The sequence below is a fragment of the Pongo pygmaeus genome, chromosome 15, assembly GCF_028885625.2.
Source record: "Pongo pygmaeus isolate AG05252 chromosome 15, NHGRI_mPonPyg2-v2.0_pri, whole genome shotgun sequence".
Taxonomy (NCBI): Eukaryota; Metazoa; Chordata; class Mammalia; order Primates; family Hominidae; genus Pongo; species Pongo pygmaeus.
Window position 1 is genome coordinate 30,739,783 of NC_072388.2, and position 27,040 is coordinate 30,766,822.

At 37.8% G+C, this 27,040-nt stretch overlaps 1 protein-coding gene and 1 long non-coding RNA gene across 9 annotated transcripts in view; one reads left to right on the forward strand and one right to left on the reverse strand.

Moving 5' to 3' along the window:
* LOC129013115 (uncharacterized) overlaps positions 1-9,727 on the reverse strand; it is a 44,473-nt gene extending 34,746 nt beyond the window's left edge. Inside the window, exon 1 of the long non-coding RNA XR_008493773.2 lies at positions 9,691-9,727. This is a non-coding gene — a long non-coding RNA (uncharacterized LOC129013115). The remainder of the gene's footprint in view (positions 1-9,690) is intronic.
* AKAP6 (A-kinase anchoring protein 6) overlaps positions 1-27,040 on the forward strand; it is a 626,632-nt gene that overhangs the window by 202,580 nt on the left and 397,012 nt on the right. For 7 of the 8 annotated variants that reach the window (XM_054449571.2, XM_054449565.2, XM_054449569.2 and 4 more), the window contains one exon: positions 25,334-25,691. In XM_054449571.2, the coding sequence (XP_054305546.2) occupies positions 25,368-25,691 (324 nt within the window). In that variant the 5' untranslated portion in view covers positions 25,334-25,367. Of the gene's footprint in view, positions 1-10,225; positions 10,324-25,333; positions 25,692-27,040 lie in introns of those variants that run through there. The other variant, XM_054449567.2, reaches the window with a different exon arrangement.

Genomic DNA, 27,040 nt, shown 5'->3' on the forward strand with positions numbered 1-27,040 from the left:
AAAACTTCTAAGAAGGTAGTTATCATGGCATGAGTGGCATGAGCAAAAATTTCCGTTTGGCACACCATGGCTAGCAACGGGGAGTGGGTGGTTGAAGAACTCCTCCAAGACTCTGGCTGGCTGGGAGCCAGGATTCTTCAACTGGAAATGAACAGAGAAGGAGGGGAAAAGAACAAAAATCTGCTGAGGGATAATAAACATTTTAATGATTCTTCAAATGTTGCATTGTCTTGTAAACGTAGTTGTAAACTGAACTTTAAAATGACTTTTACTCAATTGGGTCAGAGACTTAAAAATGATTAAAAGAAAGGAATAGGTTTCAGATTAGCAATAATATTTGTACAAAAAGGTTTTCAGTGTTCAGAGTAATTGATGGACTGGTTTTGGGTGATGGTTTTAATTACTGGGAGCTTATATATAATTATATAATTTATAATATATAATTTATAAAATTATATAATTTTCAGTGAGCAACCACTCTTAACATAAGGATGAGAACTCAGGTATCAGCTGTGGAGTTTTTCTTAAGAATACAAGTAAATTGAGTGTGACCTGACCTTAGTCTGTTATTATAACCAGAGTTACTATTCTTTGCTCTAGTCTAGAAATATCTCCAGGTAGGTATATGTAGGGAAGGTAGATGATCTTTGTGCCTTCACTCTAATGGTCTTGGAGTAGGAATGTAGAGCATGGTTTGGTGGAGGGATATTGGTGAAGGGTGGGGCTTTCTTATCCATGGTAAGCAAAAATGCTGGTGGAAGTCTTCATGTGTGGGATGATTAGTTGATATAACCCAATAAGATTAGTTTATATAGGCCGGGCGTGGTGGCTTACCCCATATAGCCTGTAATCCCAGCACTTTGGGAGGCCGATGCAGGTGGATCAGCTGAGGTCAGGAGTTTGATACCAGCCTGGCCAACATGGCGAAACCCAGTCTCTACTAAAAATACAAAAATTAACCAGGCGTGGTGGCATACGCTTGTAATCCCAGCCACTCAGGAGGCTGAGGCAGGAGAATCACTTGAACCTGGCAGGCGGAGGTTGCAGTGAGCCAAGATTGCACCATTGCACTCCAGCCTGGGCCACAGAGCAAGACTCCGTCTCAAAAAACAAAACAAAACAAAAAAGATTAGCATATGAACTAATTCATACAAGATGCCCTTCACTTTGAAAATGCCAGCTACCTAGATGACTAGGATGTGTTTGAAGGGAGTTAGATACAGGCTTAGACATATCTTAGGGACTACAGAACTACACAGATGACAAAGGAGCCCAGAATTCTTGAACTGAAATGGATGAATTAGAGAGAAAAACACTTTTTTCCCCTTTAAAGGGTAGACTAGTGTATAAAAGTTATAAAAGCAGACTTGGGCACCTTTCTAGGTGATTCACAACTGAACCATCTTCTTCAAAAAACAGTAGCCCCTTATCCTTGAACATGTTCCAGGAATCTTGAAGTGGTGATTCCCTCCTTGGGCAGGAGGTTGATAGATGGCTTCTGAGGTTTGTTTCTATCTGAAATTGTGTAGTTCTCATTAAAAAGTTTTTCCTTACATTCAAAATGTATTTCACATAGTGATATGGCCTAATAACAAAGGTTTTCTTCCTCTTCTAATTTGAAACTGACAATAAAACTTGTAAACAATGTGAAAGGTAATAAAATTCTACATGTTCCAACTAATGTCAGATGCTCATCTCTTAAAGACCAGAACCTCAGAGGCATTCCAGGAGAGTCCACTTGGTTTTACTTACTTCTCTTGATTATGTATGAGGACTCAACTCTGACCTTTTTTTTCTTATTTTGCCCAAATCCTACCTAAGGAACCTAGGGAGTCATGCCCTGCAAACCATAAAGTCTCATCAGAGGGGTTTTATTTAACCCTGTGTAACGTGGCCTGCTTTCCAACTTGACTCTGGCATAACATCACATAACAAATAAGGAAATCAAAATATTTTCACCCCAAATATATTTCCTTGTCATATCTTGAAACTGCCATGCAAAGTCACCTCTTCTGGGAAAAATCTACATTCTGTAGAGAATCCCCTTCCCCTCCTCCTTTTTTTTCTTTCCAGATCCAGGAGATAATCAACTAAGAGTCAGGCACCCTTTTAAGTCCAATAAGAAATATTTTATAACCTATTCTCTCTGAAGTCTGCTATCTGAAGGTTTCCTCTGCACAATAAAACTTGGTCTCCATATCCCTTTATCTTAACCCAAACATTTCCTTTCTGTTGATCCCAGGTCTTTAGATAAACTTAACCCATTGTCAATCAGAAAAAATTTAAATTTACCTATATCCTGGAAGCTCCCCACTTTGAGTTGTCCTGCCTTTCCAAACCAATGTACATCTTAAATGTATTTGATTGATGTCTCATGTCTCCCCAAAATGTATAAAACCAGGCTGTGCTGTAACCACCTCAGGCACATGTTCTCAGGTCCTCCTGAGGGCTGTGTCACAGGCCATGGTCACTCACATTTGGTTCAAAATAAATCTCTTCAAATATTTTATAGGGTTTGATTCTTTTCATTGACATGTATAATGAGACTTTTTTTAAAGATTATTATTAAGATAACAAATATTCCTTGAGTGAGAAAGAGCAAACTATTTAGATATTTATGGGGTAAAGTAAATCCCGATTTATTGCCCATAGGTAGACCATATTAATAGGTTTTTTGTTTTTGTTTTTTACTTTTTAATTATTTTGGGATACTCTAGATGATGTTTGTTGGAAAGATTGTTTAAAAATTTAGATTTCATAAAATAATCTTAGTTGAAAACAACTAAATCACACTATGCTTTTTAAATGGTTAATTCAAGCATAAATTGTAAGTGCATCTGCGCTCAACCATGCATAACTTCAACTAGTATCCATTAATATCTAAGAAGCTGATTTGAAACTCTGAGTATATGAGAGGGAGTTGTCAGCTATGAGCCTCACTATAAAGCAGTGATTTTCAACCAGGAGTGATTTTGCTCCTTATAGGACATTTGGCAATATTTAGAGACATTTCTGTTTGTCATGACTGGAGAGGTCGTGGCATCTAGTGGGTAGAGGCCACAGGTACTGCTACTAGACATTCTACAATGCACAGGACAGCTCTCCACAACAAAGAATTTTCTGGTCCCAAATGTCAAAAGTGCCAAGATTGAGAAATCCTGCTATATAGGTTGATATGGGCTGTTTATTGATGGAACATCCTTCTCCATCAATATCTTTAGATATTTCCTTTAGATTTGATGAGATTCCCACCAGCTGATTGCACTCTGGGAATTGCATGGAGGAAGAAGACAGAATTTAAACATTTAATAAGCATATGTTGACCTAATTTCCTAGTTTAGAGTAAGGTGTCCCTGCCTTCAACATTGGTATCCTTTAATCTGGAGACCCTCTATTTTATTCTCTGCATAGAGAGGCAGACTCCCAAGAGAGGGAATCGGGTTTTAGCTGGTTCTTAAACTGGCTTCCAGGTGATTATCTTAGGTTTAGGCCCACTTTCGCCCTTCTTCCAGGGGAACAAGATGTCGTCAGTTTTTGGGCATTTGGGGGCTCTACTTATAAATTTGATTGACTCTCAGTTTCCCCACTGCCAGTTTAGGATTTAGCTTTCTTACATCTGCTAAATCAATTACTTCTTGCCCATTTATTTTCTGGTTTCCCAAATCCTCTTGTTGTTACCATCTCTCTTACTCTTTTTTTTTTTTTAATTCTTTAGTGATATTTTTATGGGTTTTGGAAGGGAGTAGAGGCTAATGAGAACATTTGATCTTCTGTCTTTACCAGAAGTATAAAATTAGTTTTTCTTCTCTAATATGTTTTCTGTAATGCTAGCTGCTTCATTTACAAGCTAATACCAGGAAATGGCTTTAAAAAAACACATTGGTAAGTAGAATGGATTTGTCAGGATCTTGGTTTTTGTGAGACAGGGTCCAGATTGAATGCTACCTCAAAAGTTTCCTTTATTACTTAAAACAAGCAAACAAAAAAACATTTTCCAGTAGTTACTTTCAGCTTTTCTGGATTTTCTTTTCTCTTTATTTCACACCCTCTTATTTAGTAGATAGCATACAATTGTCTACCAGCTTATTTATATAAAGACTTTATTGAATTTTTATTTCTTCACTAAGTGAGTCATTCATGCGTTCAGTGTCTCACTCCTTGACTCATTTACATATTACAAGTATATCACATGCCTGCTATGCAGAAGAGTCTGAGTGAGACACCATGTAGGATGCAAAATTGTGTCACACAATCCTTGCTTTTAAGGAGTTATAATCTTTTTTGTATCTTTTGGAAATAAATTACATGACATGTTTCCATGATAATTGGACATACGTCATAATTTTGGTACATAATATTGACACAATACTTACTACTCTCCTCTTTTGTAGCATTGACTTTGAAGAGCATCTTTTGGCAAGGCTATGTATACAAAAATAATACAGGCATTATGCATTCTATGAAGGGACTCTATTTTATCAGATGCCATAGCCAAAAGAAATTTACTATTCACTTTCGTTGGGGCTCTGTTGAGTTCTTAGGAAGTGAAGCTAAAATTTCATTGCTGTGTACTTCAAAGGAGCTTCTAATAGTTACACTCTTCAAGTCTCCAGGAAATGATTCCCCTAAAACAAATCAGCGTATGCAATGTGCCCATATGCATAGTAGATCAATAACACACACCATGGATGATGTTATCAGCAACATGCCTTGGTCTAGACCTATATTTCTTAACAAATACAAATGCCTTTGGTTAAAGAAAAAAGATGGTATGGTGGGCTGAGAGTAGGTATAGACATTGCACTTTTTTCTCAATCTTGAAATTGGGGATTTTCACTGTAAACAAGATAATCTCACCATGTGCCATTTTATATACAGTGTCTCCTAGATTTCTACTCTAGAGGCTATCCAGAGGTCCTTAAGAGTAGAGATACTGTTTTAAAAATGCCTTTCTTTTTAACAGTATGTTATCTTTATCACCAAAAGATGTTATGTAAGAATAGCATCAGAAAGGTCAGGGATGGTCTTAGGGACAAAAAGAAAGTATTTATTGAAATTTTTTTTTTTTTTTTTTTTTTTTTTTTAGACAGGGTCTTGCTTTGTTGCCCAGGCTGGAGTGCAGTGGTGGGATCATGATTCACTGCAGCCTTGACCTCTCAAGGTCCAAATGATCCTCCCATCTCAGCCTCCTGAGTAGCTGGGACCACAAGCATGTGCCACCACACCTGGCTATTTTTTAAAATTGTTTGTATCAACGGGTCTCACTCTGTTGCCCAGACTGCTCTCAAACTCCTGGGCTCAAATGATCTCCTTCCTTGGTCTTCCAAAGCACTGGGGTTATAGGCATGAGCCGCTGTGCCTTGCCAAAAACCATTCTTAAATCCTTGTAATATACAGCCATAGAAGGAGGAACCTCACAGTTACTGAATCACAGATTTCTCCCTTGCTTCCTGGGCCAGTTCCTCCCCAAAACATAACTCACAACGAAGTGCCCTGCCATTGCGATTTCTGCTAAATTCTCCATAGCTCTTAGCATAATGTCTTGAGGACAGAAGGAGCTCTTTGAGCATTTCTTCAGTGATTGATGGATGAATCCAAGCTGCAAGAAACATCATTGGATGTCTCTGTCTCTATGGAGCATATCCTCCTTGTCACAGTTTGAAGTTTGCCTTTATTAATTTTATCACAGGCAGGAGGGAGGATGAGCCCAAAGCAGAGACAGACTTAAATTGTCAGGCTTCTGTACAGGATCAAAGGTAAAAGCTATACACTGAGTACAAAAGAGTCCAGTGTCAGAAGGTAGTCAGGAATTTGGCTAGCCAGAATCTAGAATGCCAGAAATAGAATCCCAGCCTGAAACTTAGAGAATGTTGAAAGAGACATAAGCTTATTAAAAACAAAATGGGAGATTGAGTTGAAATTAGATGGTAAGTAAAATGAGAAACCAGCACAACCTTCAGTATTTTCTCCTTTACATACTGGTAGCTTGAGGTTGAGTAAGCCTGGCCGTGAAGTGGGGACTGCTGAGGTCAAAGGTTTCAGAGACAGTATAAGAAAGGCCTCTTGCTTTTGATTTCATAAGGTCTAGAATCACACTGGATTTGAGTACAATGAATACTTGAAGTTCTTTAGAGCAGTGTTCCCCAAAGTGTATACCAAGGAGTGCTGGTTCTGTTAATAAAGAAATATATGTTTGGAAAAGACTGAATTACAGAAAAATGACAAGTTTCTGAAGACTTATTGGAACTAATGTGAGCTGCATATATCTCATAAGGGGTGTGTAGGCAGGATTTCCCAGAAGTATCAACCTCCAAACATTTTCTTGAAGTACTTTGCAGAACCGGTATTACATGAACCATGTTTCAGGAAATGATGCTCTGAATATTATTTATATTTATGTCGGAATTGTGTTAGGATATACTGTTCCCGCTGGTCATCGGAGCTCACCTTATGAAATTTTACAGCTGGATGAATTGGTCTTTTTGTTTGCATTTGAATGGGAAACCGCTGACTTGAAGTAGCTCTACTCGAGTGGATATTTTCATTTTGAATATATGTGTATATAATTAACATTTTTTGTCCTTATGTAGGCAGTGTTTATTAAGATGACACAAAGCACTGAGGAAAAATTTGAAGGCCTTTCACTTTATAGCCAAGTTTAAAAGAGAATGATCAAACCTAAACTTTTGGGCAATTCAGCCCTCTATTTAGTTTTGCCCTGGCCGGTGAATGACCTTGAATAACTCACCAGGCTAATGCACTCACTGAATTTAGCTTGCCTTTGTTCCAGTAACTAAATTTGGATGCCTGTTTCGCTTTAAGCACAAGTAATTACATTATGTATTTTTAACCCACCAATTAGTTTTGCATAGAGCTAATGGATCTGATTATAACCTAAGAATGAGATTTTGGCTATTTTTCTCCTTAAATATTTCATGGACAGAGACATAACTGGCAATACTGATGGAAAAGAAGTAGAAGACAAGAAAAGTGGGCTAAATCAGCACGATTTACAAATTCTTTGGGAGATATTGCATTACACTGGTACATAAGTCTCTCTTTAAGCCAATGGATGATGTCATCCTACAATGCTATTGTAAGCAGTCACACGTGTCTCTTAAGGTTTGTATATGTGTGCCTACACCAGTGCCTTAACTGAGCAGATACTCAATCAGTATTTGGGAATTATCTTTGTTATCTTAAGACTTTCATTACTTTTATTTTTAGGTTGTATCCGGAATTGTTTTTTAATTAAAATTAATTCATGTATTAACTTGAGACTTTATGTTAACTTAGTTTATATGTTTTAGATCTACAGATATTTTTATCTATCCATACTTACATTGCTAACAACATTTCTTTTCTATTTCTCAGTGCTTTTCTTTCCTACTTTAAAAAAATTGTGGTAAAATGCATATAACATAAAATTTATTACCTTAGCCATGTTGAAGTGTACAGTTCAAAGGTATTAACTACATTCATCGTATCGTGCAGCCATCACCATTTATCTTCATAGCTTGTTTCATCTTATAAAACTGAAAGTCTATACCATTAAACAATAACTCCCCATTTCATTCTTCCCTTAGCCCCTGGAAACCACAATTTTACTGTCTGTCTCTATGATTTTGACTACTCTAAGTACCTCATATCAGTGGAATCATATAGTATTTATCTTTTTGTGACCATCTTATTTAATTTAGCCTAATGTCCTCAAGGTTCATCCATGTTATAGACTATATCAGATTTTCCTTCCTTTTTAAGGCTGAATAATATTCTGTCGTATGTATATACTAGATTTTGCTTATCTGTTTTGCCATTCATCTGTTGATGGATATTTGGGTTGCTTTCATTTTTTAGCTATTGTGAATAATGCTGCTTATGAACATGGGGGTACAAATATCTCTTTAAGACCCTGTTGTCAATCAATTTGGGTATATACCCAAAGGAGAATTGCTAGCCCATATGGTAATTGTATTTTTAATTGTTTGAGGAACTGCCATACTGTTTTCTACAGTAGCTGTACCATTTTATATTCCCACCAACAATGCACAAAGGTTCCAATTTCTCTACATTCTTATCAACACTAATTATTTTCTGTTTGTTTGTATGTTTTTGATAGTACCCATACCAGTCAGTATGAGGCAATACCTTGTAGTTTTGATTTTCATTCTTCCCTAATAAGTGATGTTGAACATCTTTTTATGTGCTTATTGGGCATTTGTACATCTTCTTTGAAGAAATGTTTATTTGCCCATTTTTGAATTGGGTCTTTTGTTGTTATTGAGTGTTGGGAGTTTTTGATATATTCTTGATATTCATCTCTTATCAGATATATGCAAATATTCTTTCGCATTCTACAGGCTGTCTTTTTATTTTGTTGATATGGTCTTTTGATGCACAAAATTTTAAAACTTTCATGAAGTCCAATTTGTCTTTTTATTCTTTTTCCTTTTTTTGAGATGGAATCTCTTTCTGTCACCCAGGCTGGAGTGCAGTGATGCAATCTCGGCTCACTTCAACTTCTGCCTCCCGGGTTCAAGCAATTCTCCTGCCTCAGCCTCTCGAGTTGCTGGGATTACAGGTGCCCACCACCATGCCTGGCTAATTTTTGTATTTTTAGTAGAGATGGGGTTTCACCATGTTGGCCAGGCTGGACTCCAACTCCTGACCTCAAGTGATCCGCCCGCCTCAGTCTCACAAAGTGTATTTTTTCTTGATTACTTCTTTTTGTTTTGTTTTAAGACAGAGTCTTGCCGTCACCCAGGCTGGTGTTCTGGACTGTGGTGTGATCTCAGCTCACTGCAACTTCCGCCTCCTGGGTTCAACTGACTCTCATGCCTCAGCATCTCGAGTAACTGGGATTACAGGCATGTGCCACTGCAACCAGATAATTTTTTGTATTTTTAGTAGAGGTGGAGTTTGACTGTGTTTGCTAGGCTGGTCTCGAGCTCCTGTTTTCAAATGATCTGCCTACCTCACCTCCCAAAGTGCTGGGATTACCTTGATTACTTTTTGAATAATAAAAAACAGTATTATTTAGTTCAAGTGACTGCTTCACAGTCTGAATCCAAGATGCTATTTTTAAAAGTTCTGTCCTCATAAAGAGAAATATTCTAAATTTTGTAGTAACCTTGCCTGAACACAGAGATCCTGTTATAAGCCTTGTTATATTTACATATATATTAATCTTGTCATATTTTAACAAGGTTAAATATAAACCTTGTTATGTGATCCCTATGAAGCGATAGGCAGATACTTTTTTAAAAAAAATATGTAGACTGAGAAACTCAGTTTAAAAGTACAGAGACTTCTTTGGGTTCAAGATCAGTTTTTCTCCACGTATTTCTCTGTAAAATTCAGTTGAGAAGTAAATACACAAGGAAGCTGCCAGTTCTTTCTTTTCTGGACTTGAAATTTCTGGAGGGTGGAGGGACAAAAAATGTTGACTCGCTTGTTAGCCAGAGCTCAGCAAGGGAGTGCTAAACAAAGTGAGATGCTCAATAAATACCTTTTATTCTGCTTAACTGTAGTGTAAAAACTGTCAGGCCAATATACTCCTCTGCCTTCTTATAAATCTAAGTTTTTCTTTTAAATTTTTATGTTATTTTGCACATTTGACACAGAGAAAAATCATATTCTTCAAGCTTTTTTTGTATTTTAAAAAATTAAATGAATAAATAAAACTCTTACCTTATAGACTCCAGTTTAATTGAATGCAATCCCAAATGCTCTTATTTAAAACTGGTCAGCTGAATGTTAATGAAATATTCTAGATTATTCATTTTCAGGCATATGAAGTATCATTTCTTGTTTAGGAAACTCAGTCAAAGGACCTTGAGTATCCAAATCAGTGTCTGAATCATACGGAACTATTAACAATGATAAGATTAGGCCAAAGAGCACAATGAATAGAGTTATGACAAGCAGAATTTGTCTGAGATTCATTTGCGTTTGGCTGCAAATGACTAAGTAGGACCAACAGTAGCAATGTCATGTGATGATTGTGAAGCATTAACTGGAAAATTATAAATAGATGATTTCTAGAGCCTATTGAAAAGGACCAATTGTTTCTGAGTGTCATGTCAATTATGAGAAACTATTGCTAACAAAGAGAAAGAATGAAAAATTAAAAAGCATAGGGTACAATTACCTTCCAAACATCTGAATCACTCTTGGATGGCAGCCAGCTGCTCAAGTGCTGGGATGTTAAAGTTTTATCCAAGAGGGCAAAGGAGGGCAAAAAGTGAAAGGCTCAGAAATCATGACCCTGCTTAGAAACTGCTGCTTCCTTCCTAACACATCACAGCTAGACTTTGGTTAGTGGTAAGTAATAAAAGCAAATTGCCGATGGGTCTTTGCTTTAACTTAGGCCTTAGCACTCTCATGGCAGAGGGGAGAGAATATGGGTTGACCTATTATAATGTTCAGCATTCTGTCCCTTGTATTCCCGTGACTTAGAGACACCCCTAAATTTAAAAAAAATCTTGTTTCTGTCTTTGCTGAATGGAAGCGTTGGCAAAGTATATGGTAATATTTAATCTATAACTAATTTTCTAGGGTTGATGAAGGACCTACTGGATTCTTTTTAGAGGCATTTAAGTCATTAGCTCTTACTCAGCAGTTCTCATTGTTGCTATTTATTTCATTGAGCAAGATAATAAATAATTATTTAAAAAGAGACAAATTGAATGAAGGTGGATTTGTATTGAGCTGGTTCGTGTCCCATGCTTTTATTATCTACCAGCTTAAACAGAACAAAAATATTTATAAGCTTGTACTATCTAGTTTCCACTAGAAAATATGCATTTTGTGTAACTTAAATTATTTATCCATGATATGTAACTTAAATTACTTGTTCTAGGGATTATTTTTCAAAATACCAATTCATCTTGAAACAATTCATACTTTATCAAACATTCACCTTCAATTTAGATGGCTAATTAGGCTGAAATGCTTGACTGTAATGAAATTGATGCATTTTAAGCAAAACCATTGTAAAATATTTGAAATAATAGGTTCTACCTTGCTGAAATTGTTTCTTTGAAAAGCCGACATAGTAGAAGACCTTTATTATTCTTTCTGTAATAAAGAATATTCAGAGGGAGGATCTCTGATCACATCAAATCTCTGGATATTGACAGCCCTTGCTATCTCTTGTTAGTATTTTAAAATCTGACATCAGAGTCTTCTAAGGCAAACTCTTTTTACATGTCTGGGAGTCTATAGTGAGTAGGAAATAATAGTGAATAGGAATAATGCTTTTGAAAATCGTGCTCTTTATGGAAGTTCATCACCCATAAAATGTCTTCTGTTTATGAAAGAACAGCAGTGTGAGTAGTTATTTGATGTGTTCTCATGTTGCAGTATGAACAGCAAAAACAAATGTAATATTAGATGACAGATGTGGCTTAATGTATTATTTGATATCTCAGCCTGATTCAATTGTCTTAAAAAATAAAAGTTATTCACTCCACAATATATCTACTCATGGGGCAGATACTGAAATAACCTTACTTTCAATTTGATCACTTAATCACCTGTGGTTTTCGTCCTGCGATCAGGCTTATTTCACAGGAAGCAGTTCTTTCTTAAAGGGATTGAATGAAGCAAATGCAACCTCATTATTGATTTGAGTCACAGTGAGCATTTTGTATTTAAAAAAAATACAATGTTTTAGGAGTGGATAGACACAATTTTCAACTTTTAGCAGTTTAAATTTAATATCAACCAAGTTGTACCCCACCCAGTCTTATGACATTCTCTACAAAAAAACAAAAAAACAAAAAAACAAAAAATAATAATTTTCATAGTAAAGTAGATTTTGGAACTAATGCACTCTATCTCCCTATCCTCCATTTGGAAATGCTCAATGTACCTGAGAGTGTTAAAACCCTGTCCTGTAATAAAGAAGTTCTTTCATTTTTTAATCTAGGTATTTTTTAAGCCTTATGTTTGCATACAAATAGTTGAATCAAATAATTCTGGGGTTTCTTAACATACACAACAGTCTCCAGCTTCTCTTCCTTTCCATTTCCCATTCTCCAGAGGCAACCACTTTTCATCTTTTAGCTGATTCTTTTGGTAACTACCTCTATCTTGAAACAATAGGATGGTATGGCTACTCCCTGAGTATTTTTTTTCCTTAGCTTTATCTATTTACCTCTCACTGTAAAAGATGAGAATTTATGTAGTTCATTCCCCTACCCTGTCTCTCTCTTTCTCTCACTTTCTCATAGGTATGCACTTACACATGCACCCAATTCCTATCCCTCCTTTCCTTCCATAAAATTATGTCATGATTTTGGGTTATTGCAGCATTTAGTGTTTATATTATTAAGACTATTTAAGTGCAGTTGGTAGCTATACCACAGAGAGGAATATGATTTTTGTTCTATTTTTCAACAACATTTTGTTTTGTTCTGGAATTTATAATTATTATTGTTTGCTTAGTTTTCTATGTGTTTATCTGCAGTTCAACCCCCAATTCTCTACTCGTTGGGTAAATCTCTTCTGGGTATGTTCATTTACATCAGATTTTCTCTCAACATCATCTGTTTGAAGCATTCTTGACAGGAGCCTTCTGACCTGTTGTAGTCTGGACTGGAAGCCCTTCTTGCCTAGTATACAGCCGCCATTTTGGGATTTCCCTTCCTCTTCACCCTGGGGAGGTGGGCCTCCTGTTGCTTCATCCTGTGACTACTTCTTTCTTGCTTTACTCCTTTGTTTTGGTAGAGCATAGCCTCTGGTATCTTTTAAGAAAAGTGTGCATGAGATTGATTTTTGTGTGTGTGTGTGTGTGTTTGTGTGTCTGAAAATACCTTATTCTACCCTCTCATTGGTTATTAGTCTATGTTATTCTTGGTATAAAATTCTAGGTTAGGATTATTTTTCTTTCTTATGTAAAACAAATTGTCTTCTGGCTTTTAATGTTGCTGTTGAGAAATCCAAATCAATCTGATTTATCATCCTTTGTATATGCCTCTACTTCCACCCCAAGCTTACTTCCCTGCATATTCTGAGGTTTCAAATAATGTGACTTTGGTGTGTGTCTATTTTTAGTGCACTAGGCAGGTCTTTTAAATTTGGCAACTCATGTCCTTCATTTTCTTGAAAGATTTCATTGACGATTCCTCCTTTCTCTTTCCTCTTGCCTTCAAGAACTCCTTTCCTCTAGATGTTGGACCTCCTGCAGTGGTCACTAATTATCTTACCTTTTCTCTCCTAATTTATATCTATTTACCTTTTTACTTTACATTCTGTGATATTTGCCCAACTTTATTTTTAGCTATTACATTGTGATTTTCATTTTTGCTATTATACATAGTTTTATTTTCCCAGAGTCCTTTTTTTGTTCTACAAATATTTCTTTTGAAATATGGCATCTTTTTCTTATTTTATGGATATAATATCTTATCTCTGATAATCTTTCTTTTTTACCCAAATCATATTTTCCATGGATAGTGTGTTTCCTCCAGGTTGAGATTTTTGTTGCTTGCTGTGACTCTGTTATACAAATTGGAGCTTTCCCTAAATCTCTGCTAATCCTTGACTACCTGCTCATATTTAGGAGTAAAAGACTAGAAAGCTGATTGGATGCTCTGAATGTGTAGGTGGGCCTGTTGACTGAATGTCATTGTAGGGTAATCTGGATGTGCCAGTTTCAGTATCTTGTCTTCTTGGACTGATCAGATCTCCTAGAGAGGGAACCTCTAGTCTCTTGACTGGAGGGTTAAGGAATTGCTCCCAGTGTATGAGGAGCCAAGTCAGGGAAGAGGGCTGGGGATCTCAACATTCAGAATGTCTGCATTAATTGAATCCTCCTATTTTCAGAACACTCCTCAACTATGCATGGCATCTGCCAGTCCAGAGACCCTGTGATTCATTCTTTCTAGGTAATAAACCTCCAGTCTTCTGTCTGAACTGGGGGTGGAAGCAACTGCCCAGCAACACAGAGTAAGGAGAGACCTAGTTCTAACTGATTTTTAAACATTTTTAAAAATCAAGATTACTCTTCTTAACATATGATTTTCTCTTTATCTGGAGTTAGGCCAAGCTTGAGGTTAAGGGCACAGACCTCCAAGACTAACAGTTCTGCCCAAGATTTCTGATGCCAGTTGCAAATTTGGGGGTCCCCAGGGCCATCCTCACTTCAGACCAATTGGCTATAAATTTGAGAGTTCACACAGACTCTCTCAGGTTTGATAATACACTAGAACAACTCATAGAACTCAGGAAAGTGCTATTACTTATCATTACAGTTTTATTGTAGCAGAAGGATACAAATAAGAGCCAGCCACAGGAAGAAACATGTAGGGAAGAATCGGGGGCTAGGACAAATCTTCCAGGTCCTCAGGGATGTATTACCCTTCTGTTGTTGATGTGTGACAATGCACATGGAATACCGCCAATTTGGGAAGCTTGTCTAAGCTTCAATGTCCATAGTTTTTGTTGGGGCTTCATTACATAGGCATGATTGATTGAATCACCACCCACATGGTTGCCCAAAGCCTCAACCCTTTGACCACATGGTTGGTCCTTCTGTCTGGCCAGCCCTCATTCTGAGTCACCTTATTAGCATGCACTTATCAGGTATAGTCTAAGGGGCCCATCATAATTAACTCAGATATTCCTAACACTTGGGAAATTCCAAGGGTTTAGAGGTTACTTCCTGGGAGCTGGGGCAAAGGCCCGACTTTTCTTTAGATAAAGGTAATTCTTCCCTACACACCCCTCCACCTCTACTTCCAGAGGTACCTGGTTCCATCAGTTTCAAAATACTTTAAGGATTCTGAAGTAAAAATCAGGTTGGTTCTTTGTTCTCTGTACTGCTGTCTTAAGATTTAGTTTTTGTGAGTTGGTTAAGTCATTTATCATTTATTCATCTAATTTCTGGCTTCCAAAATACTGTTTTTTTTCCTATTCTTGAGTGGTTATATTTAACAAAAAACTTTTTTCAGTAGTGTTAGTAGGGTTTCTGGAAGGAGAAAAATTAGGTCTGTGTATTCAGTTGGCCATCTTTACTCAGAAATTGCCCAGGCCTCTCCCAGTTAATTTTTTGTTCATTTGTTTTTTGAGATAGGGTCTCACTTTGTCACCCAGGCTGGAATACAGTGGTGAGATCACAGTTCACTGCAGCCTTGACCTCTTGGGATCAGATGATCCTCCCACCTCAGCCTCCCTGGTATCTGGGACTACAGGTGCATGCCACCACGCCTGGCTAAGTTTTTGTATTTTTGTGTGTGTGTGTGGAGATGGGGTTTTATTATGTTTTCCAGGCTGGTCTTGAACTCCTGGGCTTAATTGATCCTTCACCTTCATCTCCTGAAGTGCTGGGATTACAGGCATGAGCCACCATGCCCAGCCCTAACTTATTTTTATTAACAACTTTTTTGTAGAATACTTATTAACACCTGGTAAATGCTAAATTAGCAAATACTTCTATATTGCTGAATTAATACAGATAACTAATTCAGACTTCAGAATCTTTCAGGATGACCCTTCCCTCAGGGCTGATTTTCTTCCTACTTTACATATTGAGGTCACAACATATAAATAGCTTCTTATCGCTTATTGACTGTGGGGAATGTGGGGCTAAAGAGGGATCTTTTATCTTCAATCTTGCCTATTTTTGCAACGTTTTAACTAATATTTATATATTACTCTTTAATTAATTTAAAAATAATTTTAGAACAAGAAAAAAAGTAGAAACATTGCATGAAATCATCCTTAAAATTTTTCCACTTCAAATCTATAATGCCAAGATTGTGAGTAGGGTTAGTGGAGAACTAAAAATGGAGAATTCTTTTTATATTTAATGGAGTAGGTAGGACAGAGCGCAGAACTCTTTTAATCATTTTGATCCAAAAGTCAAACTTGTATTCATTCTCTTTCTCTATCTTTTCTTTCTGGACTAGAAAGAGGTTTTTAAGGTTACACTTTGTGTTAATAAAGTCTTTGCTTGGAAAAGTGGATGTTGATCCTCTCATAATGCTGATTTCTTATTTCATTTTCTTGGTAAATAAAAGTGCATGTATTGACTTTCCTGTACCATTCTAGGATACAACTGTAATTGAATTATTCTTTTTTGACAATCTTTTTAGAATTCTTGCTCCCTGAAAGATTTATTCCAAACTCCATAACATGGCATTCTCATCCCTCTTATAATATGGCAGCAACTTACCTTGTAGCTTAATCTGTTTCTTGGCCCCATCAAGCTTCCTGTTCCCTTCAACACTCAATTATTTGCTGATTCTCCCAGCTTCTTGGTGTTGAGGTATCTTTATCCATGCAGTTTCCCCAGCCTAGAATTCCTTCATCTCCCTTCCATCTCTGCTTATTTAAATGAGACGCTTTTTCTCTTTAAAAAAAAAAAATTGTTTTGTTTATTTTTAACTTTTATTTTAAGTTCAGGGGTACAAGTGCAGGTCTGTTATATAGGAAAATTTGTGTCATTGGGGTTTGTTGTACAGATTATTTCATCACCCATGTATTAAGCCTAGTATCCATTAGTTATTTTTCCTGATACTATCCCTCCCCCTACCCTCTACCCTCTGAAAGGCCCCAGTGTGTATTGTTCGCCTCAGCGTGTCCATGTGTCCTCATCATTTAGCTCCTACTTATAAGTGAGAACATGCAGTATTTGATTTTCTGTTCATGTGTTAATTTGTTAAGGATAATGACCTCCAGCTCCATCCATGTCCCTGCAAAGGACATGATCTTATTCTTTTCTATGGCTGCATAGTATTCCATGGTGTATATGTACCTCATTTTCTTTATCCAGTCTACCATTGATGGGCATTTAGGTTGATTCCATGTCTTTGCTATTGTGAATAGTGCTGCAGTGAACATGTGCATGTGTCTTTATAATAGAATGAATTATATTCTTTTGGGTATAGGATTGCTGGGTCAAATAGTATTTCTGTCATTAGGTCTTTGAGGAATCACCACACTGACTTCCTCAATGGCTGAACTAATTTACACTCCCACCAACAGTGTATAAGCATTCCTTTTTCTCCACAACCTCACCAGCATCTGTTATTTTTTTTGACGTTTTAATAATAGCCATTCTGACTGGTGTCAGATGGTGTCTCGTTTTGTTTTTGATTTGCATTTCTCTAATGATCAGTGATGTTGAGCTTTTTTTCATATGCTTGTTGGCCACATGTATACCTTCTTTTGAAAAGTGTCTGTTCATTGGCTGACTGCGGTGGCTTGTGCCTATAATTCCAGCACTTTGGGAAGTCAAGGTGGGCCAATAGCTAGGAGTTTGAGACCAGCCTGGGCAACATGGTAACACCTTGTCTCTCCAAAAATCAAAAAAGTTAGACAGGTGTGGTGGTGTGCGTCTGTGGTTATAGCTACTTGGGAGGCTGAGGTGGGAGGATCATGTGAACCCAGGAGGAAGAGGTGCAGTGAGCTGAGATTGTGCCACCGCACAATTGTGCACTGCCCAGCCAGGGCAACAAAGGAAAGAGAGAAAGAGAGAAAGAGAAAGGAGGGAAGGAAGGAAGGAGAGGAAGGAAGGAAGGAAGCTGTTCATGTCCTTTGCCCATTTTTAATGAGGTTGTTTTTCTCTTGTAAGTTTAAGTTTCTTATAGATGCTGGATAGTAGACCTTTGTTAGATGCATAGTTTGCAAAAATTTTCTCCCATTCAGTAGGCTGTCCATTTACTCTGTTAATAGTTTCTTTTGCTGTGCAGATGTTCTTCAGTTTAATTGGATCCCATTTGTCAATTTTTGCTTTTGTTGCAATTGCTTTTGGTGTCTTCATCATGAAATCTTTGCCCGTGCCTATGTCCTGAATAGTATTGCCTAGGTTGTCCCCAGATTTTTTATAGTTTTAGGTTTTACGTTTAAATCTTTAATTCATCTTGAGTTAATTTTTGAATATGGTGTTAGGAAGGGTCCAGTTTTGATCTTCTGCATATGGCTAGCCAGTTATCCCAGCACCATTTATTTAGTAGGGAATCCCAGACCCATTTTTATAAGCCATCTGAAATGTTACCTTCTCTAGTAAAGGTTCACACTTATCTTTCCTTTACTTAGGATTAATGACACTCCTGGGGCCTTACTGGGCTTTTGTTTGTTTTTGTCCTTCATGTATTTGACCATAGGCTGTTGGTGCAGTAGGTATGAGTATGTGTTTGGGTCAGGGAGAGAGGGGGAGAGGAGAGACAGAGGTGTGAGAGAGAGATTGTTTCTGTAAAGTTATAATTTCCTTGAGAGTGAATATGATGAGTCACATATACATAGAATACCTTTTATATAGTTGATTTTCAGTAATGTCTGTTGATTTAAATTCTAACCACTAAATGTCAGTTGATTTGAAATGAATCTTGTTTCATTTCCTTTACCTTAATAGCATTGACAAAGGCAACAATTGTACAAATTATGTATTAAAGTTTTACAAGTCCAGTCTCTGTCATGACAATTTCTTGAACAATAGAAAGGTGACTGCCTAATGCTTAAAGGTGATTGATTTTTAGCAACTTGGGATGAGGTTGAGAAGTATGAATGCTCATTAGTGTTCACTGAGTCCAGGTCCACATACTGATGACCATGGGTGCCACTGCGGCTGCCTGCCTGAAGCAGCCAAATGAATCTCTGTGTGACAGGAAATGACTGCTGTAGTGGAGGAAAGAAAATACAGGAGGCCTGATGAATATCTGAGTCAATCTGGATATCCCTGCCACAGGAAGATCTGAATAATTGGGGAGAGGGGTAGGAGGAAGGTTTGAGGGGAGAAGATGATAGATTAAGTGTGTTATGGTTGACAGCAGATTGTGCTCTGGGCAAGGGAGTTAGCGGGTATTTGAGGAAAGACCCAGGAGATGGTGCGTGGTCTCTAAGTGATTAGCAGAATGTAATCACCCATCTGCCGAGTGGCACAGCTGTACAAAAGGAAATATTCAAGAGGGAAAAGGAGAGAGAGAAACACCAGTGATAACACCGAGATCTTTTAAATTATGGAAATCGTTTGGGCTCCCCTATTGACGTGCTGTTTCCCCCCTGGGGCACTTGCAGTCCTTCTCCTCACTGACATCCACTTGTAGGCTGGCCTGTTATTGCAAGAGGATTAGAAAGTGAGATTAATCTGGGGCTACTGCAGTGATCTCACTAAACAGTGTTACTCTGCATGAGTGCTGCAGGGCATTGGGGTGAGCAGGGAAAGAGAGCAAAGGAGAAGAAGGCATCAGGCAGCAATTATGGACATTTCCTTAGGAGCATCTTACAGAAGCCACTTTAACTTTTTCCCTAAGTACAGATTTAACGTAATGCTTGGCAGCAACTCTTTGCCTCTTGTATTTAAGAGCTTAAAGTCATTTAAAGTTTCCCGGTTCTTGACCCAACAAAAGGCCTGGGAGGTAGGCAGGCAGTAAGATTTGAAACTAAGTGACGAACTAGATCCTCATTCATCTGGCTAGGCAGTGGCATTTAATTAACCAATTTATTAAATTTGTTTTTGTGTTTTCTTTGCAGAACCCAATCTGGTATCCTGGAATCATATACAGGGTACACCTCTGGAGTTTCTGTCATTCTCCTTAATGCAATCAAATCATGAGAGCTAACCTTAGACAAAAATTGAAACAGACCAGAGGATTTTTTTATTTCTAAATTCAATGTCTATATGAATAGGTTCTGTGGAGAGTGGTTATAAAAATGTAAGAGAAGAAATGAAGGGGGAGAAAAAGGAAACTTATGTGATGCTTAATATAATTTTTTCTACCTCTGTTCTGTAATAAGTGCTATGTAGCAAGCACATCTGTTAATTTGACTAGAATTACACTTTAATCACTTGCTTATGTTTTCAGGATAAGCAGGGCACAGAAAGACTGAGAATAAGAATTTAGGCTTAGAGTTGATGTACATGATGAAAAGACTGCCTCTCAAACTGTACTCATGATAATGCTCTTACATGGAAAGAACAGTTTCTTGCTGAGACAGAGCAGGAATCTATTTGGCTGAAGTTGGCTTTGTCAGCTAGTCATGTTAACACAGTACTATTAATTTATCCTGCTTTAAGATTGCTGGGGTTTTTGAGAGTAAAGTCTTGATTCTTCTGAACCATGACTGGAAGTACTCTGTCCACCCAAAGACTCTTTTCCATAGTGATCCTTGTTTTGGCAACTGTCTCCTTTTTCTCAGTCCACTCATCACTGCTTGTTTGCAAAAGGTCTGCCTATGACTGCACAATCCTGAAGCTTATACATTAGCTTCCAAATAGGGACTGCATAGCAGCCCTCTCTGCACAAGAGATTTAGGCCACCAAGAGAGTATGAAGCTGGTACTCTATACTGGCACCAGTGTCCTGCCAGCATGGTGCAGCCCCGACACTGGCCTTCATATTGTTTGGCCACAAGAAGAGAAACACCGGGGAGAGGAGGAGCCAGATGATTAATCCTGAAGGGCCATTAGGGACAAAACCATTTACAGTGAGTACAGTTGGCAAGATACCCGGCTTTTCTGTTCTTTTATTTAAGAGAGAAAATTGTAAAAGAAAGGAGAGAGAGGTGGGAAGCTTTGATGGCGATGTAGCTGAATTTTTTTGTCTCCTGATTTGGTCGAATGAACTTTTCTGATTTAAATGTGTTTGTTTATTCAAGTCGAATGCATTCTGCTAGCGTCAAGCTCCAACCCAAAACTTGTGGACATGAGATCGCAGAAACAGTCCTTGTTAGTAAGCCATCCATGGCATGTTTCTATAGGATGATAAATAGAATAAGGTGGAAAAACCCTTTTATAATTAAAAAAAAGCCTTAAAATCATTACTGCTTTCAGCTATTGCACTTTAATTATTGCCTCTTCTTTGGATTTGTGTAAAGGAAAGGATTTGATGGATGTTATTTTTAACAGCAGCTAGGATAAAGGTGGTATTATCGCTAATGCTGGAAAGGTGGCCGCAGACAAGCATTTGATTAGGGGGAGGGAGATGAGAGGTCACTGGGTTCCAAAAAGCTGTCTGATCACTCCTTTCACACCGTCTTGGAGCCAGAGTTGTAACTCGGTGGGTACCTGTGTGCACTTGATCAAATTTTTTTATTTTCACCATCAGAAGTTGTAGTCTAAGCTTTTAAAAAAATGTCTCTGTGACTAGAAAGGAATCTTATTGCAAGATGACTTGTAAAAAAGAATTCAAAACTTATATTATTTACAAATATAGACATGCTCAATTTCCTGCTTTCTGTTTGCATTCAAATGGAGTAATTAGTTTGATGGGAAAGAAACTTGAATAGTCCTGATAAGAGCAAGAAAAATATTCACAAAGACTGTTACTATAGGTTTCTACAATTTGAAGCATTTTAAAAAAATTATAATATATCTTTAAAATCAGATGTGATTATCTTAAAATCAGAAATAGAGTATGACCATCCATATATGCTACATTTAAATGTGAACTACTAAAAATTGAAAAATGTTTGTAGTAATTGCTTTTCATGAAAATGGGCAATTAATCCATTTTATGCTACTACCCAGGCTTGCTGTGCTTAATGACACATATACCATTCTTTTCCTAGTGGCAAAGGTATATGTGAAGGAAAGTAAATAGAAGTTGAAATGAAACTTGAGTAAAGCACGCTTTGTTTTATCTCTATGGGTTATAGAAATTCTCTTGTGTGTAGTCTGATCAGTTAAATGTGGAAACATCGCATCTAGTTAGAAGTTTTATAGTTACAGGAAAATTTTGCTTTGGCAGCTTGAATGTAAGATTTCTTTGTACTTGACTCATATAGGATGCACATCTTCTCCTCTCCAGCTATGCTTTTGTTTCATATTTTTATTTTATTCTGGTTTGTCTTCTACATATATAACCACATCTGTTTTGTCAGTCTTAAGTGGCAAACTTCTAGAGGGGAGAATCTCCCATGTTTGTTCCTCTGGGAAGAATTAACAACACAAAATGTGTAAATAATGACTTACAAAACGCTGTTTTCATGATAGTAATTTATTCCTTTTCATTAAGTGGGACACATCTATCAATAATACTTTTAGGCTTTGAAAAAATGGAGAACCATCATTTAGTAGCTACACAGCTCTCAGGATAGGCAGGAAACTTCCAACAGCTTTGAAATCTCTGGATAAATAACCCTAAGCAATCACAGATTCTTAGGGCAAATGGGATCCTATTGACTATCTAGTTCAATTTTGTCATTTTACAGATGAAGAAACTGAGGCCAAGAAATGTATGGAGCATTTTGCCCCAAATCATATAAAACTGCGGTGTGCTTAGTGCACAGACTAATGGTATATATGGAAATGTTGCAGGTTGGGGCATAAATTGCAGTGAGCTAATTCTTTAGTGTGTTTTTAAGTTTACAGTAGGATGTGTATTCCCAAGAAGGCCCTGCCTTGACTTAGGAGTTTCAGAGAAAACACAGTGACTAAGCACTGTTTTTCAGTTGTGCAGGGCTTTGAGGCAGGGTTTTGCGGTGAGTGTGTATGTGTCAGTGTAGCTTAAACAGTTCATTGTATGCTGCCCTGGCTCAGCATTCAGTTTTCTAGTTTCAATGACTGGCTTCTTAGAAGAGGGAACCACTGTGACACCAGTGTCTTAATTTATAACCAGTTCTACGTCCTTGACCTAGAAACCTTATTAACCTTTATGTATCAGATTCCTTCTCTAAGATTGTGATTCTAAACTTGCCCCCAGAGGGCAGTGGGTCGATTAATAATTTTTTTTAAATATTAAAAATTTGGGGCTGGGTGCGGTGGCTCACACCTGTAATCCCAGCACTTTGGGAGGCTGAGGTGGGCAGATCACGAGGTCAGGAGATGGAGACCATCTTGGATAACACAGTGAAACCCCGTCTCTACTAAAAAAAAGTACAAACAATTAGCCAGGCGTGGTGGCGGGCGCCTGTAGACCCAGCTACTTGGGAGGTTGAGGCAGGAGAATGGCATGAATCCGGGAGGCAGAGCTTGCAGTGAGCCAAGATGGCACCACTGCACTCCAGCCTGGGCAACAGAGTGAGACTCCATCTCAAAAAAAAAAAAAAAAAAAAAAAAAATTGGAGAAATTGGAATCAGCCTGAGGCTGGGATATGGTTTATGAAGAAGTGGTATGGTAGCTCACTCTTCCTGGAGTTTTATCCCTCTCAGTGAAATTTTGTTATCTTCTAATTGTTTTTTGTTTTAGTAGCCGGGTCTAGTATTATTATTACTTTTAAAACTGAATGCAAGCATGGTTAAAATGTGGCGTATCTGCCTTATATTCATGGGAAAGAAAAAAAGTATGGGGTCTGGATTTCTGCCTTTTGCAATCAGGTGGAGAAGGCTGTTGAATTGAAGCCCGAAGCCATTCTCTAAGGCAGGTATCAAAGTGATAAACCTACTTTATAACATATATTTTGCTTTTTGCAAATAACTTTGTTTTAAAAATTTATCTGTAATTCTCTTTTTTATTTTTTATTTTTTGAGACGTAGTTTCACTCTTGTTGCCCAGGCTAGAGTGCAATGATGCAATCTCGGCTCAGCTCACTGCAACCTCCGCCTCCCGGGTTCAAGCAATTCTTCTGTTTCAGCCTCCTGAGTAGCTGGGATTACAGGTGCCTGCCACTACACCTGGCTAATTTTTGGTATTTTTAGTAGAGATGGGGTTTCACCATGTTGGCCAGGCAGGTCTCGAACTCCTGACCTCAGGTGATCTGCCCACCTCGGCCTCCCAAAGTGTTGGGATTACAGGCGTGAGCCACCACGTCTGGCCTTCTCCTCATCATTGAATTCAAAAGTTAGATGCCTGAGAAATTAGAGAAAGGGATTATGCTGCAGTATTGGAAAGATTCTAAAAAAATATGTCATAGGAGTAACTTAGTCTTAAGGCTTTTGTCAACTCAACAAGTATTTTTTATTTCCATTCCTCATTCCCGTATGGAAAGATACATGTTTCTAGTCAAATTGGAAGCATTTTTAAAAGTTTCCCCTCTATTTTGGTATGTAAAAATAATTTTGCTTTTCTTTTTTTTGCTGAATATTTGTTACTATACAAATATGAACTACTTTTTGACAATCACATTTAATTTCTGATCTTTAGGTCAGTCACCTTTCATCTTTGGGGGAATAACGGTATAAACTAACTTGAGTATGCAGGACCCGAAAAAAAATTATAAAAGAAAAAGAAATTCACTGCCTTGAGTAGAAGAAGCTGCTCTTGAGACTAAAAATAGTGCTTATTTATTTTAAAGTACAAGAGCCTAAAAGTTGATATTTTATACTAGACTGATTCCAGAAGAAAGATAAATTTAATAGCTGGATAATTAAACTAATTAAATTTACCTTAAAATGCAACCTTACTTTATGATGAATTACACTTATGTTATTTTAACTTATTTGATTAATATTTTACTGTTTATGTATTTCAGACCAATTTATTATCCTTAAAATTCCAGAAGCCTCTAAAAATTCCATATAACCAAATATTAATGTGATTTAAATTGAGAGTTAATTAGATCTATTCAGTACAATCCATGATTTATACTTTCTAGGAAAGTAAAGATTTGGGATTGTCACAGGTTATTATTTTACTAACAAATCATAGAAAGGAGCAACATCTCCTGAATTCAGCTCAGTGTTTTTTGTGATTAGAACATCTTCCCACGTAGCTGTCCCATGTATTGAATATGTTGATTTTATAGTCAAAATGATGTTTGAATATTTCTAGTAGAAAAGCCCAAAATAATCCTGGCTTGAACAAGATAGAAGTTTGTTTTTTTCTCACATAAAAGAAGTACCGGGCAGCAATCAGACCTGGTACGGTAGCTCCTCCATTATCAAGTGGAACCCATGTTCCACCGTCCTCCACCTGTCATACTCAAAGGCCTCTCTGGGTCTGAGTTGCCAGCTGCTCTAGCCATCAAGTCCACATTACAGGCTGGAAGAAGGGGAGGAAAGTAGAAGGGCATAAAGGGAGCCCCTCCTAATTGAGTCAGCTCCCTGTAAGCAGCTCTCCCAGAATTTCAACACAACAATTCCACTCATTGGCCAGAACATGGCCACACCTAGCTGCAAGGGAGATAGGGAATGTAGTTTTAAATTCTGGGCAGGAATATGAACAGCTAAAAACCAGGACTTTGTTACTAAGAAATGAGGGTAAGAATAGATGGGGGCGGTGGGGGGAGAGTAGGCAATATCACAGTGGTTTTATGTTCATATTATTTGCTGGCTCTTGGGGCTACCATGTAGAAAATCAAAACACCTCTTTCTGTTTTTGTTATGAGCTATGGTTTCTTAATTTAGAAATCTGGCTTAATTTAGAAATCTTGTTTCTTCTGTGAAGTATCATTTCTTTATTTGGCAATCTTGACTGACTCTTGCTTTCTTCTTTCCTCTTGCCTTTCAGCTGTTTTGGAAAGAAGTGAGGTTTAGACTTCTCCATGTTAACCATGAGCGTGACACTTTCCCCCCTGAGGTCACAGGACCTGGATCCCATGGCTACTGATGCTTCACCCATGGCCATCAACATGACACCTACTGTGGAGCAGGGTGAGGGAGAAGAGGCAATGAAGGACATGGACTCTGACCAGCAGTATGAAAAGCCACCCCCACTACACACAGGGGCTGACTGGAAGATTGTCCTCCACTTACCTGAAATTGAGACCTGGCTCCGGATGACCTCAGAGAGGGTCCGAGACCTAACCTATTCAGTCCAGCAGGATTCGGACAGCAAGCATGTGGATGTACATCTAGTTCAACTAAAGGTAAGGCAAGGTCTGTGATCCTCTCAGGATAGGAGTTTTCAAAAGGCTGTGGCACCTAGAGCCTGTGTTCTGTAATTTCCAGTGAGGAATTGTCCAGGAAGAAAAGCACAGTAACAGGTTTCAAACCATTCTCTTTAGAGGTAAACATGGAAATAATTAATTCTTCTCTGATTTTACTACATGTGCTGATTATCTAGAATACAACTGGCCTTTGGTGATAGTGCAGAGAAATGGGGAAAGGGAGGAGTATTTTTGTGCAGTGTTATCAAAATAAGTTATACAGAATAAAAGTATTTAAATACTCTTACAAAGGGTTTAATAAGAGACTCTTATAGGTAAAATATCAAACTCAGCTGTGATTGTGAGTATTTGTATGTGACTATTATCTTCAGTTGAAGCTGATGCTGCCTTTGTGGCAAACAATGAATTCTGACATAGTAGGGAAGGGCAATGTTCTTTTACAATGAGTTGTTTCATCCAGGCACAGTGCTTCATGTAGAACAAAGGTGATTTTATGACAACTCATCTAAAGTTCAGACATTTTAAAAAAAAGTCTGTGGACTCAGAAGCCCTTTAAAAGCCTGACTGTTGGCAACAATGAAATGGAGTTGCTAGTAAAGAGTACTACTAATAGCGTTTTTGGCCTAGGGACTTCAAGATAAGGTGAACCTCGCCCTGCCATAGTCACTCCTCTCTCCCAGGTCCTTGAAGGAAATACACACTCAGGTCAGTGACCTGCAGAGCAAGACAGGTTTATAACCAATCAGGGCACTGGCCACAAACCCCATGGTAAATTTCTAGTCAATTAGAAGTAATACTAAGGAAACTTCCTTTACCTAAACTGGTTCATCCTAAATAATCTGAAATGAAAGGTCAAACATTCTTGGATCTTAACACTTAAATGGTTTACAGGATGCAGCCATCAGCCTGAGTGGGAAAGATGAGCACTTAAAATGAAGCATAGAGCCTAGAGCAGAGCGGGTTCAGCCTTCTCAGGCTGGTTCAGCAGATCCTGAGCCCAGCTGCCCCATTACAGAAAGTGTTCAAATGAGTGTGATCAGGGGAGAGAACAAAAGAGCCAGAATCTTAAAGGTGACTGGGCTTCTCCCAGGTTGAGCAGGTCTAGTGTCTGTTTTCTACAGGTTATTGGGGAAAAAAGTACAAAAACGTAACAGAGAGATGGCTAGGAATTAGCTTCAACAGAATGCAAACCCCAGCCATCGTTCTGCTGTTGCAGCAGGGAGTGATTTGACTCAGTCTGTGAAACATGGTTTGTATAATCAGAATAGCAGGTCTCCAACTCCTTGAGGTTAAAGTGAAATAGAAATTTGGAGGCTCTGCTTTGCCCC